The sequence below is a fragment of the Mesoplodon bidens genome (assembly GCF_964165515.1).
Source record: "Mesoplodon bidens genome assembly, contig: HAP1_SCAFFOLD_118, whole genome shotgun sequence".
NCBI classification, from domain to species: Eukaryota; Metazoa; Chordata; class Mammalia; order Artiodactyla; family Ziphiidae; genus Mesoplodon; species Mesoplodon bidens.
The window spans coordinates 1,211,236-1,227,381 of NW_027671260.1; the positions used below are offsets into that span (position 1 = coordinate 1,211,236).

At 48.1% G+C, this 16,146-nt stretch overlaps 1 protein-coding gene across 1 annotated transcript in view; it reads left to right on the forward strand.

Moving 5' to 3' along the window:
• LOC308611654 (forkhead-associated domain-containing protein 1-like) overlaps window positions 1–16,146 on the forward strand; it is a 93,251-nt gene that overhangs the window by 65,800 nt on the left and 11,305 nt on the right. The window contains exons 6-7 of the mRNA XM_081260357.1: window positions 10,393–10,545; window positions 11,399–11,563. Coding sequence (XP_081116483.1) covers window positions 10,393–10,545; window positions 11,399–11,563 — 318 coding nt within the window. The remainder of the gene's footprint in view (window positions 1–10,392; window positions 10,546–11,398; window positions 11,564–16,146) is intronic.

The following is a 16,146-nucleotide window of genomic DNA, read 5'->3' on the forward strand; positions in this document are numbered from 1 at the left end:
AGAGCTTTCTTTCACTGTAACTTATTTGGCCTCCATTTCCCCATCTGTGAAATGGGGATGACAAAATCGTTTTCTGAGAAGTGGGAGGCTGGTTTTCGTTGTGCTCTTCTGCCTCTGCCCTGGGTTGGCTGCCTGGCCAAGCCCTCTGCATTCGTTTCTCCCAAGCAGAGTGTCTTCCCAGGCATGTGCTATAGCTGTTTAATGTGGGGTGTGTGTGTGTGTGTGTGTGTGTGTGTGTGTGTGTGTGTGTGTGTGTTGGGGACGGGAAGGGGATGCAGAGGTGGTGCTAAGTAGAAGGAATCTGCAAAGACAGCACCTGCTTGGCTCGTCTACCTCCTGAAATGCATTTGGATGATTTATGTCCCCGTTTCCCCTTCCTCGTTGACCTCGGAATGAGGTCCCTTTTCCTCTAGACTGTGCTGGCCAATAGAAGAATGGCTCGTCACCACCAAGGGTTCTGCTCTTGTGAACATTTGATATGCCTTTTTTTTTAATGACATACATCATGTGTGTTAATTTTAGAAAAATAAGTAGATGACATTGAGAAGAAAAAATAAAAAGAGAGGAGAGGAAATGCAACCTTGAGAAATCAGTGTTAATATTTTCATGTATGTTCTTCCAGTCTTATTTCTATATATTGCCTAGAAATCAATCAATCAATCATTTTATAGTGAATTTATACTATGCACATTTTTAAAAATTTTAAATACTTACTATTTTCCCATGCTAATAAATCAACGCTCTTATCATTCGTCTTAAAAGCTACATACTTTCTCCTGGATGTACCCAGTGTTATAAAGTGGTCTGCTGTTCTAAACAACACTTGGGTTGTTTCCTCTTTTTTTTTTTTTCTTCCACTGTTACGGACAATTCTGTGAAGAGCATCCTTGAAACTACAGATTTACTTATTTCTCCAGTCATTGTCCTTAAGGTACATTCCTAAAGTGGGAATTGCTGGGTCAAAAGAAGGCACATCCATTCTTATGCCCTTAATGCCTGTTGCCGAGCCGCCTTCAGGCAAGACAGCTCCGTTTACCCCTCCACACCAGTCGGGGCAGTTGTGTCTTTGAGACTCAACCTGCACAAAAGCCGTAAGATGGACCCGAGCTCACTGGCTCGGGCCCCTCCACCCTCACCGGTCACAGCGTGAAAACATCCCAATTCCTGCACCCTAAGTACCCAGACTCTGCAAAGCTGGATTTCCCCTGCAGTGAAGTTTGCTAACTTTGAAGAGGAATTTGGATGCTCTATTCCTCAGAACTCATGAGAGGGGTGAACTGGGAACGACTGCAGGATCCCGTGCTCCCATCACACAAATGGTCTTACCTCTCAGAATTCAGAGGTGTGATTGGGTTATACAGCAGGAAACACTCCTGGGCGTGAACACAGGTACTTGGGACCCCCAGCCAAGCCCCCGTGGCCTTGTCCTTTTTCTCCACAGTGCTCAGTGCTGAAAGAAGAGTTACAGAAGGAAGATGCCCAGAAGGAAAAGTGGGAAGCCCAAGAGAAAGAGTTAAAACTCTGCAAAACCGTGCGTTGAACCTCCTGACCCCTAGGTGTCCACTGAAAGCCTGGATTGTGACCTTGAGTGTTTTGGAGGGGTTCCTTGGCCCATTAGCTAGCACAAGCTCTGGGGCTTTCTGGGTGTTTGTCTGTTAATGTAGTCTCCTAATTCTTTGATTTGCTAGCCTCAAAGAGATGGGTGAAAAGACCATGGAAAACACACGCTCCCCAGATTTTCTGGGCAGTTGGCTCAAGGCCCCTCATCAGGATTCCCCTGGGGAAAGGGACGAGAGGTGGCCACCGTATGCTGCTAGAAATTCACCGTGGTCCCTACCCCTGGACTTGTGATGCCCAGACTTTCATGATCCATTGTCACAAGTTTTATCACGGCCCTGAACACTGTTATTAACACAACTCTTCTTGAAGTATTTTTGCTTAAATACATTCAATTTTAAAACAATTCATAAAAACAAAATAAAAAGCAAATGTATCACTGGCCTTGTATGGAAGGTGAACATAAAAATGAATACAATGAAAAGATGACCACTTAATGTAAATGTTCACCCCCTGTACCGGCCCGAACCCTCGTGCACATCATCAGGCATACGTTTTCCATCCGTTGGGAAGGACGGTGCCTGGGACGGGGGGAGGAGACGTGTATTCTTCTCTCTGTCAGGAGCACACTTCTCTGCCTCAAATGAGAAAAAAGAAAAATGTCATTGTTCTTTGCTTCCAAACTGTGCCCATTGTGTCTTCCAAACAGCCCTTATTTAGATTGAACTCAAAAATGTGCCCCAAGGAAAGAGATTCTAATGAGTGGATAGGTATCTTATACTGTTTAATCCAGGATCCATGCTGATCTTCAAAAGAAACTCAAATTTTCCCTCACCCAGCCCTTTCATTGCATCCGTTGAAAGAAAGTCCACTTTGCCTCAAAGATGTGGAATTGTCCCCCAAGGGAAGGAATGAAGCGAATCCCAGACTAGGTTTCTGCCTTAATGAACCGGATGAAATGAGTTGTGAAGTTGACTTCCCTGTTGTTGGAACTCTTTCAGCAAATCCATGACATGGAAAAAGAAATGAGGAAGCTCAGGGTGGAGCTGAAAAGGAGCAGTACCGAGCAGAGCCTGATCTCTATGACGCTGCAGGAAAAGAGCAAGGTATGGCAGGGACGGGTCGGCCTGGAAACCACTCTGGGGCAAGCACTCCACCTGCATCATCTCTGTTCATCCTCACAATGACCCCATGCGGTCTATACTGGTATTCACCCCACTTTACAGTCGGGAAAACTGAGGCTCACAGAGGTGAAGGAAGTTATCCAAGTTCACTTGCATAAAGTAGTTGTGGCAGAACTTGAATCCAGGTCTGCCTGACTCCAAAGCTCCTATGTGTAACCACTACCCTAGACTGCCTTCAAATCTTAATTGTGAAATTATCTAAGAAAGAATTGATCCATTAAACCAAGGTTGCCAATGATGATGTTCCAACTTAAATTCTCATATTGATTTTTTTTGTCTTTTTGTTCCATCATTGAGAATGTTTTTAAAAATCTCAACATGTTTGTCATTTGTGTGTTTCTTCTTTTAATATGAACGATGTTTGCTTTATATATTTTGAGGCTGTGTTACTAGGTGCATATAAATTTAGAATCCTAATACTTCCTGTATAGCAAAACTTTATATCATCATGAAATGTCCCTTTTCATCTCTACTAGTGTTTCTCCCTTAACGTCTCCTTTGTCATTTAGCTTCCTCACTGGCTTTCTGTTGGTTAGAGTTTTCATACCATATCTTTTTCATATGTTCTCTGTCAATTTTTGTCTTAAGGTTTAGACATATGCCTTCAAATAGCGTATCATTTTTACAAAATCCAGTTTGACAATCTTTGACTTTTAGTCCATTTATATTATGTAATTACTCGTGTACTGGGGTTTAAATCTACCTTCTTGCTCAATACCAGTTGTACCATCTGTGCTATGTTCCTTTTTCTCTCCTTTCTTGCCTCCTTCTGAGTGGATGGTTTTCTCTTATTCCACTTTCGCCCTCTATTAGCTTGGAAATATTTCACTTTTTTACTATTCTTTTAGTAATAGTAAGACAATAGCATTCATCCTTGACTCACCAAAATCACACATTAATTAAGTTTTTCACTCTTCTACTATTCTCTTAGTAGTCATCCTGAAGACTACAATATGCATTCTTTTTTTTTTTTTTTTTTTTTTTGCGGTACGTGGGCCTCTCACTGTTGTGGCCTCTCCCGTTGTGGAGCACAGGCTCCGGACGCACAGGCTCAGTGGCCATGGCCAACGGGCCCAGCCGTTCCGCGGCATGTGGGATCCTCCCGGACCGGAACACGAACCCATGTCCCCTGCATCGGCAGGCGGACTCTCAACCACTGCGCCACCAGGGAAGCCCTGCATTCTTAACTTACCAAGAGGCAATAGTAGTTGATAATTATGCCCTTCTCCTTGACAGTGCAATGAGTTTCAAACACCTTAACTTCACTTACCCCCTCCAGATTTATAAGCCATTGCTGTCATTTTCTAAACTCCTCTTGATAGTTAATACCCCACAAGACATTAGTAGTGTTTTGCTATAGTCAGTATTATATCCACACATTACCCTTACTGTTGCTTGTCTTTTCTGCATCTCTGATCACCCACCTGGGTTCATTTTTCTTGTGTCTGAAGAATACCCTTTAATGTTTTCCCTCATGGTGGCTCTGCTGATGACAAATTCTCAAATGTGCCTGTTTGTCTGTCTGGAGATGTATATTTAACGTCCATTCTTAAAACACATTTGACTGCGTATTGAATTCTACAATGGCAATTCTTTTCTTTCAGCACATTAGATACAGCTTTAGATATGTCACTATTGTCTTGTGGCTCCTATTATTTCTATTTAGAAGTCATCTGTAAGCCTAACTGTTGTACCTTTGCATAATCTGTCTTTTTCTCCAGTTGCTTTTAAGATTGTCTTTTCCCTTGATTTCCAGCAGTTTTATTATGGTTTATCTAGGGGTGGATTCAGTTTTATTTACCTCGTTCAGAGTTCGTAGGGGCTTCTTGAATCCCTAGCTTGGTGTTTTGCCTTAGTTCAGGCGCTTGGGCTCTGTACCACACAGGCAGTGGGGAGCTCCTAAGGCTTCTGAACAAGTGACTGATGCAATGACATTTGTGGACAGTAATCAGGGTGAAAATGATCGTTACAATTTCTCACGTACTAGGCGTTCCCTTGAACATTTCATCTCTTCATCTTCACAACAGCGCTGTGATCTAGAAATCATCCTCTCCATTTTACAGATGAGAAAGTCAAGGCTACTAGTTACTAGTAAAGTAACTAGCCCAATGGCACAGTCGGTTTTGTCTGACTCCAGGTTCGTCTGACTTCAGTGACGCTGGCGTAGCAAACAGCCACATGCTACTGTTTATACTGAAATTAATGAAAATTAACTAAAATTTTTAGTTCAGTTCCTCCGTCACACCAGCCCCATTTCGAGTGCTCGATCCCCAGATGTGGCTGGTGGCTGCCGTATTAGACAACACAGCCTCGCTCAGAGTACCTGTACCATTGCAGAAAGTTCTGTTGGACAGAGCTGCCTTACAGCTGGGTAACTCTCAGAGTACCGTTAAGATTGCACTGGAAGAATCTAAACTCGAGGCGAGGAGGCCAGTTGTCACAGTCCAGCTTGCATGTTCGAGGGACTGGAGGACAGGCGTGAGACCACCGAGTGTGAGGGAGGGAGCAGGGCGGACGCTGAAGGTGACTCTGAGGCTTGGGGACGGAAACGGGGGCTGTTCATGCAGAACACAGATAAGGGCAGAGTCCAAGGCTGGACTTGGCTTTTGCAGCACATGAAAAAGGCTGCTGACATAGAAGTCAGAGCATGTTTAGACCTGGGAGAAAACTAAGGCCCAGAGAGCTTAGATGACTTTTCCAAGGTAACGGAGCTGGGTAGAGGCTCTTCCACTGGACCACACTACTCAGAAGAAAGCTCTTAAGGGCTTTTCTGGGTCTTTTATTACATCCCTGTGATCCCCCTCTTCAGATCCCTGAAAACACAGCCTGTGAATTTGTTTCAGCACAAAAACTTTCCATTTATTTATGAGAGTTTGCCTCATTTCCTGTTAGTGCCAGGGCCCAGGGCTCAGCAGGTGCATCCAAGAATTGAGCAGCTGCGAGGCCTACACTGGCCAGCCAAGGGTAGCGTGGAGCACGCCCAAGCTTACCGTGCGTTGACTGTTACCCAAGCAAGGGGGGAAAACTAGGCAAGCTTCTCCACTTTAAATACCTTCCTTGGCAGGCTGCAGTTCTTAATAGACATTGCTTTAGCAAGCCTCCAGAGAGGTTACCACCAGTGAGTGTGCTCAAAGTGGTAACGACAAACAGTTATGATAATAAACCCAATCATAACATTTCCAAGTACCCATCACGAGTTATTAGAACGAGACTGTATGGCGGACATTCCTGTCCACCTTTCCTAGGTTACAACAGTACTTAACACACTCACAGAGCCCTTAAGCACTATTCCAAACATTGAATCCCCACAATAACTCTATGCAGTGATACTAGTATCATCATCCCCATTTGACAGATGAGGACACTGAGTCACGGAGCAGTGAAATAACTTTCCGAGTGTCGTACGGCTTGTTTGGGACCAAGCTGGGATGGGAGTGTGCGGTAGAACATAGTTGAGCCCCGGGTGCAGAGCTCGGCCCTTTCCCATAGGGGGCAACTCCCTGTGAGTTCGCCTCCACCCTGTGCATGCCTGTGACCCCTGCTGCTGGGCTGCAGCTGTCCCTACCCCTCAGGGACTCCCCCACTGCCATTAGCAGCCCCCCCAGAAGAGTTTCCCCAGAGGGCATGATGATCACATTAGCAGCAAGCCCACGCTTTCATCATCCTTTCAGGTGGAAGAGAAGCTTCGGCAGGATTCCAGAAGGAAATTGCTTCAGCTGCAAGAAATGAGGAACAGAGAAAACCTCATTAAAGCCAATTTGGAAAGGGCAGTAGGTCAGGTAGGTGTGCTGCAGAGCCCCTTCACGGGCCCGTGCTCTCCACGGAATCCCGCACCCAAGCGGCCGGCAGGGATGAATGAGGAGGAAGACGGCCTGGCTTAGTTCACCCGCTTATCTCAGGGGCAGGGCTTTGTGCGGCTTCCGCGTCCCCGTGGATTTCACTAAAGAGGCTTTTCCTTCTGGGAAGCTGCCCACTCCAGTGTTTGCTGTTGCCTGAGACCCTGACCAAGCAGCCAGTCCCAGCTCATGGCCCACGCCAGTGAACCAGCTGTGCGGTTCCCTCTTGGGAAGGGTTTGAGCTCTTGACCCCGGTGGTGTTTCTAGCACTTTCTCCTTCACATTTTTTGTCCTGACATTTACAGCGATCTTTCTTCCTCTGGGACCCCAAACAGATGCTACAGTCAGTGTCCCCAGGGAAATGCCACATTTCTGTTTGTTTGTTTGTTTGTTTGTTTGTTTGTTTGTTTTGTTTGGCCGAACCGCGTGGCTTGCAGGATTTTAGTTCCGCGACCAGGCATGGAACCCGTGCCCCCTGCAGTGGCTGCGTGGAGTCTTAACCACTGGAGCGCCAGGGAAGTCCTGTCACTTTTCTTAATAAAGTAAAGCCCAGAATACCACAGCTTATGCCAGGTGGAGGTGGGCAGGGTGGGGAGTGGGCCATTTCCCAGGACTCTGACCCAAGATGGCCCAGTGGCCCTTCCTCTGACACGTGGCACAGACATGAGGGCCAGAACATGCAAACGAGCCTTCACCAAAGGCTAAGGGAGAGCAAACGAGAACCCAAGATGGGGCACTGGCCCTCCAGAACACAGCCCACCGAGGGCAGCCCATCTTGGACCCCCTCCACAAGGCATCCTCTCCTGGCAGCCACGGCTCCAGGGGGACCAAGAACGTTTTGCGTGTATGTGTTTGTGCTTTTCTTTTTCTGGGAGAGTGAGTCAACCTCGTCACTCATTGGATGCTCAGAAGGATCTGTAAACCACCAAAAAATGTTAAGAACCACGATCCTTAAAGGAGCCCTCCGTCCCACCCAGCTCAGCTCCCAAAGCCCTTGCGTTTGGTAGCATCCAAGCCTGAACCATCAGTGTGACCGGAATTTGTCCCACGCACTGAACTTCAGAGGCAACCACAAGTTAAATGACGATGCTGACCCTCAGGCAGGTTTGAAAGCCTCTTCAACCAACTTCCACACCATCACCCCCGGTGTCCTTTCTCCTGCAGGGTGCCGACCCCTTAGCAAGGCAGAGAGCCCACCAGCCTGGGCTTCCCTCCGTGCACCTGGGCTACCCCTCACCTTGCTGGCACTCTGCACTCACGGCGCACACCCGCCTTGAGGGCATGATCTGCGCCACTTGCCGAGCGCCTGGTCATGGCTCTGGTCAGGGGTCATCCAGGAAGACCCTCAAAGACACTGAGATTCCTCCAGGTCTAGACTCGAGAGAGAAAGGACGAACGAGGCTTCTCTGCGCTGCCTGGGCCTTCCTGCTTCACCCCATTGTCTCCACAGCCCACTCCCGGCCTAAAGTCCTGCCCTTCCCCAGGCCAGTGACCACAGGACTCAGCCCATCGTCCAGCAGGACCTGTCCCTCCCCACCCCCACCCCCCACCAAGCAGTCCTGTAGGGCGCCTCTGGTGATAACGCGGGCCATTGCCCACAGGGCCCTCTCTACATAACCTCTTCCTCGGGCGAGCTAGGACCCTCCCTTGGCCATGAAACCAGCAGACGACCCAGAGTCCCTCCAATCACCCGGCTGGCTTCTGGCAGGATGACTGCAGAGGTGTCCTTAGGAGAGTCACAATTCCTCTACTTGGCTTCCCAGAGCTCCCTGGTGTGCAGCAGACTCCTGTGTCTTAGGACCTGTTCACGTTCTCATTGATTGTGTGGCCCTTGTGGTCCTTCAGGGCTCTGTTTTAGAGCCTTTCATGACCACATTTTGCCAGTGAGCCAAAAACCCAGGCCAAGGGCCATCACGTTGGTAAATTTCCAGAGAAACGTGGGCTTCTTTGCCGTTCAAGTCTCATGAGCCTGGGGCATCTTGAACTCGTCATTCTAGAAGCCCTGATTTAATTTAACTGCATTGTTTCATCATCCATAATATGAAGACACCAGCATCAGGGAGGCACTCAATAAAAACTGGCTGAACTGAAGGAGAGGACTTTGAACATCTGACTTGACAGGTGTTTCTGTTCTAAGCATTCGATGAACGTTTATTGAGTGCCTGCTGTGTGCCAGGCACTGCACCAGGCTCCGGGGACCTGGAGAGGAATACAGGAGACGTCGTCTTCAGGACACAAGGTCTAAGGCACAAAACGGCAGCAGGCAGCTCCACCTTCTCTCCCCAGGAGCCCTTGCTGATGACACAAGTTACCCGGGCTGGCAGCCTCAATGTTTATCTCACAGCCTGGTGCCAACGTAGCAATTACGGAAGAGCGCTCCTGGCCCTGGACTTCCCACTGGGTAATTGGCAGCAAGTGGCTCTTCCGAGAGCCCGAGACGTGTGTGTGCTGACCGTGTGCGTCGGCTAGGTTAAGCGGGCACACCTGAAAAGTCATTAAAACCTGCTGTCCCCCTCTCTTGTGTGGGCACTGCCCCTTCCGGTGAGAGGTGAAGGTGTTAATTACCCATAATGACCACTAAAGGCGTGCAGAGCCTTCTTACCGATTTCTCCCAGACCCAGCGATGGAGGTGCCTCCCCTAGCCTTGAAGCTGCAGCTGCGCCACTCACCTCATCCCCTTCCCTTTCTTTGTGCTGCAGCTGGAGCTTTTCAGAGGTCAGGTCCTCAAGGCCACTTGCGGACGCGTGAAACCGTTCCAGGACAAACCTGTCTCCAATCAGCAGGCTCGTCTCTCTTCCCCACTTTCTCCTTCAGGGACCCGGGGCTCCAGACACTGGGAGCATATGTTCCTGTTTTTTGTTGGTGGCACATAATTTTCACACTGTTGCTACTCCATAAAGATTTGTTTTGATTTTCTGGGAATTCCTGGCTTTTAAAGTAAAAGCCAGTTAAACTCCCTTGTAGTGTTTCTGTGAAAATCAAATTAAACCACCCAGGACTGTGTCTGGTCGGCAGACCCACACGGTGAACCTCCGTTAGACCCGCGAGGAAAGGGGCGGCCTCAGCATGGACGGTGCGTCCTCGCTCGCTCGTTCCTCCTGAAGTGGCAGATGGCAGTGAGGGTGGGCCTCTGGCTGTAACGATGCCTTATTATCCTTCCGTTTATCCTCTCCAATCCTGGGTGTCAGCGCGCGGGTCACAAGATCACACCACGGGCTTCTCTCGGACGACCTCCTTTTTAGGAGCCCACAGCATCAGGCTCAGCGTGATGAATCCCTCCCAGAATGCAGAAGAATCTAGAACACACTCGTGGCCACATGACAGGCCTTTGGCTCTTAAAAAACCATCTCTGATCCAGGGAAACATGCCCCGGTGACAGAGCCAATATCCACCCTCCAGAGCCATCCCCAAAACACGCCAGGACCTCCCTCCTCCGAGCTTAAGCTGAAGCCCTCCAGGTCTTCTCCCCCCAGAGCCACCCTGCATTTTAATTAATTAATTTATTTATTTTTGCTGGGTTGGGTCTTCGTTTCTGTGCGAGGGCTTTCTCCAGTTGCGGCGAGCAGGGGCCACCCTTCATCGCGGTGCGCGGGCCTCTCACTATCGCGGCCTCTCTTGTTGCGGAGCACAGGCTCCAGACGCGCAGGCTCAGTAGTTGTGGCTCACAGGCCCAGTTGCTCCGCGGCATGTGGGATCTTCCCTGACCAGGGCTTGAACCCGCATCCCCTGCATCGGCAGGCAGACTCCCAACCACCGCGCCACCAGGGAAGCCCCACCCTGCATTTTAAATCTTTTCTTTTTCTTTTTCTCACCAGTTACTAGAGAAGAGCAGCAGGGTCACAGAGGACAATATCAACGTTTGGCAGAAAAAGCAGACCCTGCAGAAGGAGACCCAGCTCAGCAGCTGCAAAGAGGAGGAAATCACCCAGAACATCAAGAAGCTGAAGACATCCTTAGACAGTTGCCAGGTGCCCCCTTCTCCATTCCTCAAATGTCCCCTGTGTCTCATTTTTGTGCTCCTTGTTCAGGAAATTGTCCAGCTCTGCTTTTAGTCCACCTTTTCTCTTGTTGGAGAAATCTGTTTGAGATCAGAAAACAAAGGACCTCCAGAAATGCCTCCCAGGTGAACTTGGTGTGGCCAAGGAGAAGCTGCCCGACACACTCCAAGTACTGCCTTTGGGAGGCCCCAGACCCCGGGGGAAAAAAAAACAGCCCCGTGTTATTTCCAGAGAAATCAAAGAAACATTCTGCTCTTTATTTGCAGTTTTCTTTTCTGTCCCAGCAGTGGAAGGCTGCTCTTACCCTTATTGGACCAGAGGGTCCGGCAGAGCCCCCACTTCATGGCCCCCACGCAGGGATCCAGCTTATCACATCAGGCAGCTGCTTCTGCTTTCTCTGGAAATATGCAGCTGCTATCTGGGGAGTCTGGGCAAATGTTGGCTTGTCAGCACTCTTTCAAATCAGGAAACCGCACTTTATGACCAGCTTGTGTGTTGATCTCAGCAGGAATTCTGTAACCAAATTTGCTTCCCCTTTCAGCCAAATCGTCCTTGGCAATTTGGCTTTGGAATTGCCTATACCTAAACAAAGGGTCTCTTTGACCATCCAGAGTCCCAATTAGAGTGCACGTGAAATAAAAGCTGCCTCCTTCCTTCCGCCCCTCCAAAAAGGGAAGTAGAACTGGGCCGTCACAGGGCGGCCAACATACGGCTCTGCCTGCTTCACGGGCCCGTCAAGAACACTGCTCTGTGCGGGTCACAAGCGTCAGGTGGTATTTCTGGCGATGGTGCCCGGGCTCCTCACGACCTCATCTCTTTCCAGGCATGCATGACAATGTCTTGCTGTAGCAATGACCTGAAGAAGGAGGTCGACCTCCTGCAGCACCTGCAGGTCAGCCCACCTGTCTCAGGGCTCCAGAAGGTGGCGCTGGACATCTTGCGCCTGTCACTGTCCTGGCTGGAGGAAACGGAGCATCTCCTCCACGAGGTGGGGATCCAGTTCTGCAGCTCCGACAAAGGTGATTGAAACTCTTTTCTCACATAGTTACATGACTGAACTATTGCGTTGAATCTGATCACGATGGGACATCTGTTGAGGGAGGCTTCTTAGGTATGTGGCCAAGTGTTCCCTTCTCCAGACTTCACTTTGCTTCACCACTTGAGAAGCAGTGTTCCTGGAAACAAGTACACAAGTGCGACGTGATTACTGGAGAAAAAGGAGACGTGACAGAGTCAACAGGAAAAATCGAAATTATGCTCAATCTTCTCTCTCAGAAGTAACCCTATATATACATAGAGAGAGCAGAGACGTTTTTCAGAGCAGTTTTATGTTCATGGCAAAATTGAGAGGATGATACAGAGATTTCCCAGGTACCCCCTGTCCCCACTCATACACAGCCTCCCCCATGTATCAGCATCAGCACCAGAGAGGTACAGTTGTCAGGACTGATGAACCTACATTGACACATCCTAATCACCCAAAGTCCATGGTTTATATTAGGGTTCACTCTTTTTCATTTTAATTTTATTGGAGTGTAGTTGATTTACAGTGCTGTGTAGGGGTCACTCTTGGTGTTGTACATCCTATGGGTTTGGGCTTGGACAAATGTGTGATGACATGTATCCACCATTATAATATCATACAGAATCGTTTCACTGCCCTGGCCTTTCTCGCCTTCTGAGATGGCCCACGCTCTGTCTGTGGAGTGTGTTTCTCTCTAAATAAGTCCACGTCTTACCTATCACTTTGTCTCTCATTGAATTCTTTCTCCGATGAGACATCAACAACCTGAGCTGCATTAAGTCCTGAGACCAGCAGGTCCACCAATAATGAGGCCCACCCCGGGGAGGACCCAGAGGCCCTATAAATCACGATGCTCCACCGGGAAGATGGTCCAGTCCTGAAGGTGCCTTTGATCCCAAATCTACTGCCCTAAGCAGAAGCCAGGGAGCATGGTGGGGGATGTGGTTCAGATCAGGCCATCTCTGAGCAGATTGGTGGATTCTGTGCACAAAGCCCTGGTATTAGGTCAACTCGATTTATGAGTTTCACTTCTCAGGTCACTCTGTAACTACATAGTAACAGAAAGGACAGAGAATTCATTAAAAGCCACCTGTGGAGTCCATAGAGGGGAAGTGGGGTGGGTGAAGTTACAGATCAGGGACGTGGTAATAAAGCAAAATGATGATAACCCATAAACCCAAATATCTAGAAACTGATATTCTAGAAATTGAGGAAAGTAAAGCTACAAGTTTAACAAAATAAAAAGAAGCAAAGGAGAAGCCAACTTCAAAGCCAGCCTATGCAATTCCTCCAGGGCAGCACACATTTGTCTGATTGAAGCCTGGCCCTGCTGTTCTTCAGTGCCTTCCTATTAGCGCCTTAAGTAATCAACATCTCCAGTAATCCCTCTGCAGTGTTCAGGAATTCAACTCGTCAACCTGTGGAAACCTGTGGTTTGAGGACTTATGTTTTTTAGAAACCTTCTTTTCTTTTCAAAACTGGACATTTTTATTTCAAATAAAAGAACCTATCCCCCCCCCAAAAAAAAGAATAGTTTCACTGCCCTGAAAATCCTCTGTGCTCCCTCCCAGCCCCCACGCAGCCCCTGGCAACCACAGATCTTTTTACCGTCGCCATAGTTTTTGCCTTTTCCAGGATATCATGTAGTTGGAATCATACAACTTTTCAGATTAGTTTCTTTTATTTAGTAATATGCATTTTCGTTTCCTCCAAGTCTTTTCATGGCTTGATAGCTCTTTTTTTCTTTTTAAGTGCACAATAATATTCCATTATCCATTCACCTACTGAAGGACATCCTGGTGGCTTCCAAGTTTTGGCAGTTATGAATAAAGCTGCCATAAACGTCCACGTGCAGAGTTTTGTGTGGACATGTTTTCAACTCCTTTGAGTAAATACCAAGGGCGCGGTTGCTGAATCGTGTGCTTAGAGTACATTTAGGTGTTTTTTTAAATTTTAATTTATTTTATTTTATTTATTTTTGGGTGCGTTTGGTCTTCATTGCTGCGCACGGGCTTTCTCTAGTTGCCGCAAGCGGGGGCTACTCTTCCTTGTGGTGCACGGGCTTCTCATTGCAGTGGCTTCTCTTGTTGCGTTGCATGGTCTCTAGGTGTGCAGGCTTCAGTAGTTGTGGCACGCGGGCTCAGTAGTTGTGGCTCACAGGCTCTAGAGCACAGGCTCAGTAGTTGTGGCACACAGGCTTAGTTGCTCTGCGGCATGCGGGATCTTCCCAGACCAGGGCTTGAACCTGTGTCCCTTGCATTGGCAGGCGGATTCTTAACCACTACGCCACCAGGGAAGTCCGTAGAGTACGTTTAGTTTTTAAGAAAACCACAAAACTCTTTTCCAAAGTGGCTGTTTTGCGTTCCCGCCAACAATGAATGAGAGTTCCTGTTGCTTCACATCCTCACTAGCGTTTGGTATCGTCACTACTATCATATTTTGTGTGGAACTTCCAGGGCATTTTCCCATGGAAAGAGCTGTGTGATTCTAGGCAAGTTACTTCCCCTCTCTGTGCCTGTTTCTTTACCTGTAAAATGGGGATAATAGGGAATACTCACCCCGTAGGATTTTTGTGAGGATTAAAATGCATTGATATATGTAAAGTACTTAGAATAGTACCTGGCATAAAATAGGCGCTACCTATCCACGTGTATTGATTTTTTAACTTTACAAAAGAATAATGTCATATTATACCCAATTTCCTTTAGTTTCATTCCTAACAGTACATCTGGAGCATCCTTCAATGTCAATACACACAGATCTACATCATCGCTGTCACTGATGGCAAGGAACCCCATTCTGAAGGATGTACCGTAATTTATTTAGCCAGTCCTCTATCATGGGCATTTAAGTTGCTTCCAGTTTTTCACACTTAATAGATGAGGCTGACATAAATATTATTCACACATACGTGTTCATCTTATCTTTATCATCCTAGATGTGGAAGGATATGAACCACTTTCATTCAACAAAGATTTATCGCAGGCCTCCTAGATACCAGGCACAGTGCAGGATGGAAATATAATGGGGTCAGAAACAGGTAGAATCCAGGTTATGGGGTATATGGATGTTGGCTGTAAAATTCCTCCCTGTTCGCTGTACATTTGAAATCTTTCATTATAAAATATTGGGGAACTAACAGGCACTCTCCCTGCGCTTGTAGATCTTAGGGTCTCAGGGAGGAATAGGGTGGGGCCTTAACTGAAAAATCACTCACATGTAAAACTTTAATCATGACAGTTGCTTTGAAGAAGTGCAGGGCTCTGACCTGGTCAGGGACGGCAGGGCAACTGCAGGGTGCATAGGAGTTATTTGCCAAAGAGGGGAGGGGAGGGCATTCTGGGTGGAGGGAGCAGCGTGGTGGGATCGAAGGAAGCATGGAGAACTCAAGGGGCTTAAAGAAATGGAGGCGGAGGGCAGGGACTGGTGAAGGAGGTCCACAGGGGCTGTATCATGGTGTGGCCGGGGGCTTGCAGAGCCCTGGTAAGAAGCTCTGCTTTAACCTGAGAGCAGAGAGAAGCCCACGAAAGGTTTTAAGGAAGAAACTGATGGAACAGGCTTGCATTTGGAGACAGTCATCTTGGCCACGAGTGGAAAATGTACAGGAAGGTGGCCAGCACAGAACCCCGGGAGAGCAGTTAGGAGGCTGTCACAAGACACGATGGTGGCCCTCACTGTGGCAATGGAGGGGACGGAGCAAGAGAGAAGATTCCAGGGGCATTTAAGAGATGAATCAACAGGCCTCAGTGATGGAGTTAGATATGGCTAGAAGGGAAGTGATGGAGAGAAAGGGGGCTACAGATCTCCAGGTTTCTGGCTTGTGTTAAAAGTACAGATGTGGTTCCTTCACTAAAATCCAGAGTAAGGAATGCCACAGGAGGACCGGGTTTGAGAGGGAAGATGAGTGTGAGGTGCCTGTAGACATCCAAAGTGAGGTGCCAAGGACGCAGCTGTCACCCTGGATATCCAACCATATCAGTGATGTGGCCCCGGAACCCAGAAGAACATGTGCCACATAGCGGGTGCTTAGTCAGATGGGATGTATGGACGGGTGGATGGATGGATGGTGATTAAAGCCATACGTGTGAATGGTATCACTAGGAAGAAAGTATTGAATGAGAAGGGAGAGCCCAGGGCCACACCTGGGAAACTCCAACATTTATCGTTGATCCTTCTTGCCAAAGCGCTCTCCAGGGAGGCTGCACAAACTTGACATTCTTGCAATAATGAATGAGAATAGAGGAGTGATTTTCAACTCCGGTGATTAAACAACCCCAGCCAGGATATGTCTAAGGTAATCCAGAAGGTGGTGCGAATTTCTTTTAAATGTGTTTAAAAAGAAAGGCAAGGCTTCCCTGGTGGCACAGTGGTTGGGAGTCTGCCTGCTAATGCAGGGGACACGGGTTCGAGCCCTGGTCTGGGAGGATCCCACATGCCGCGGAGCAGCTAGGCCCGTGAGCCACAACTACTGAGCCTGCGCGTCTGGAGCCTGTGCTCCACAACAAGAGACGCTGCGATAGTGAGAGGCCCGCGCACCGCGATGAAGA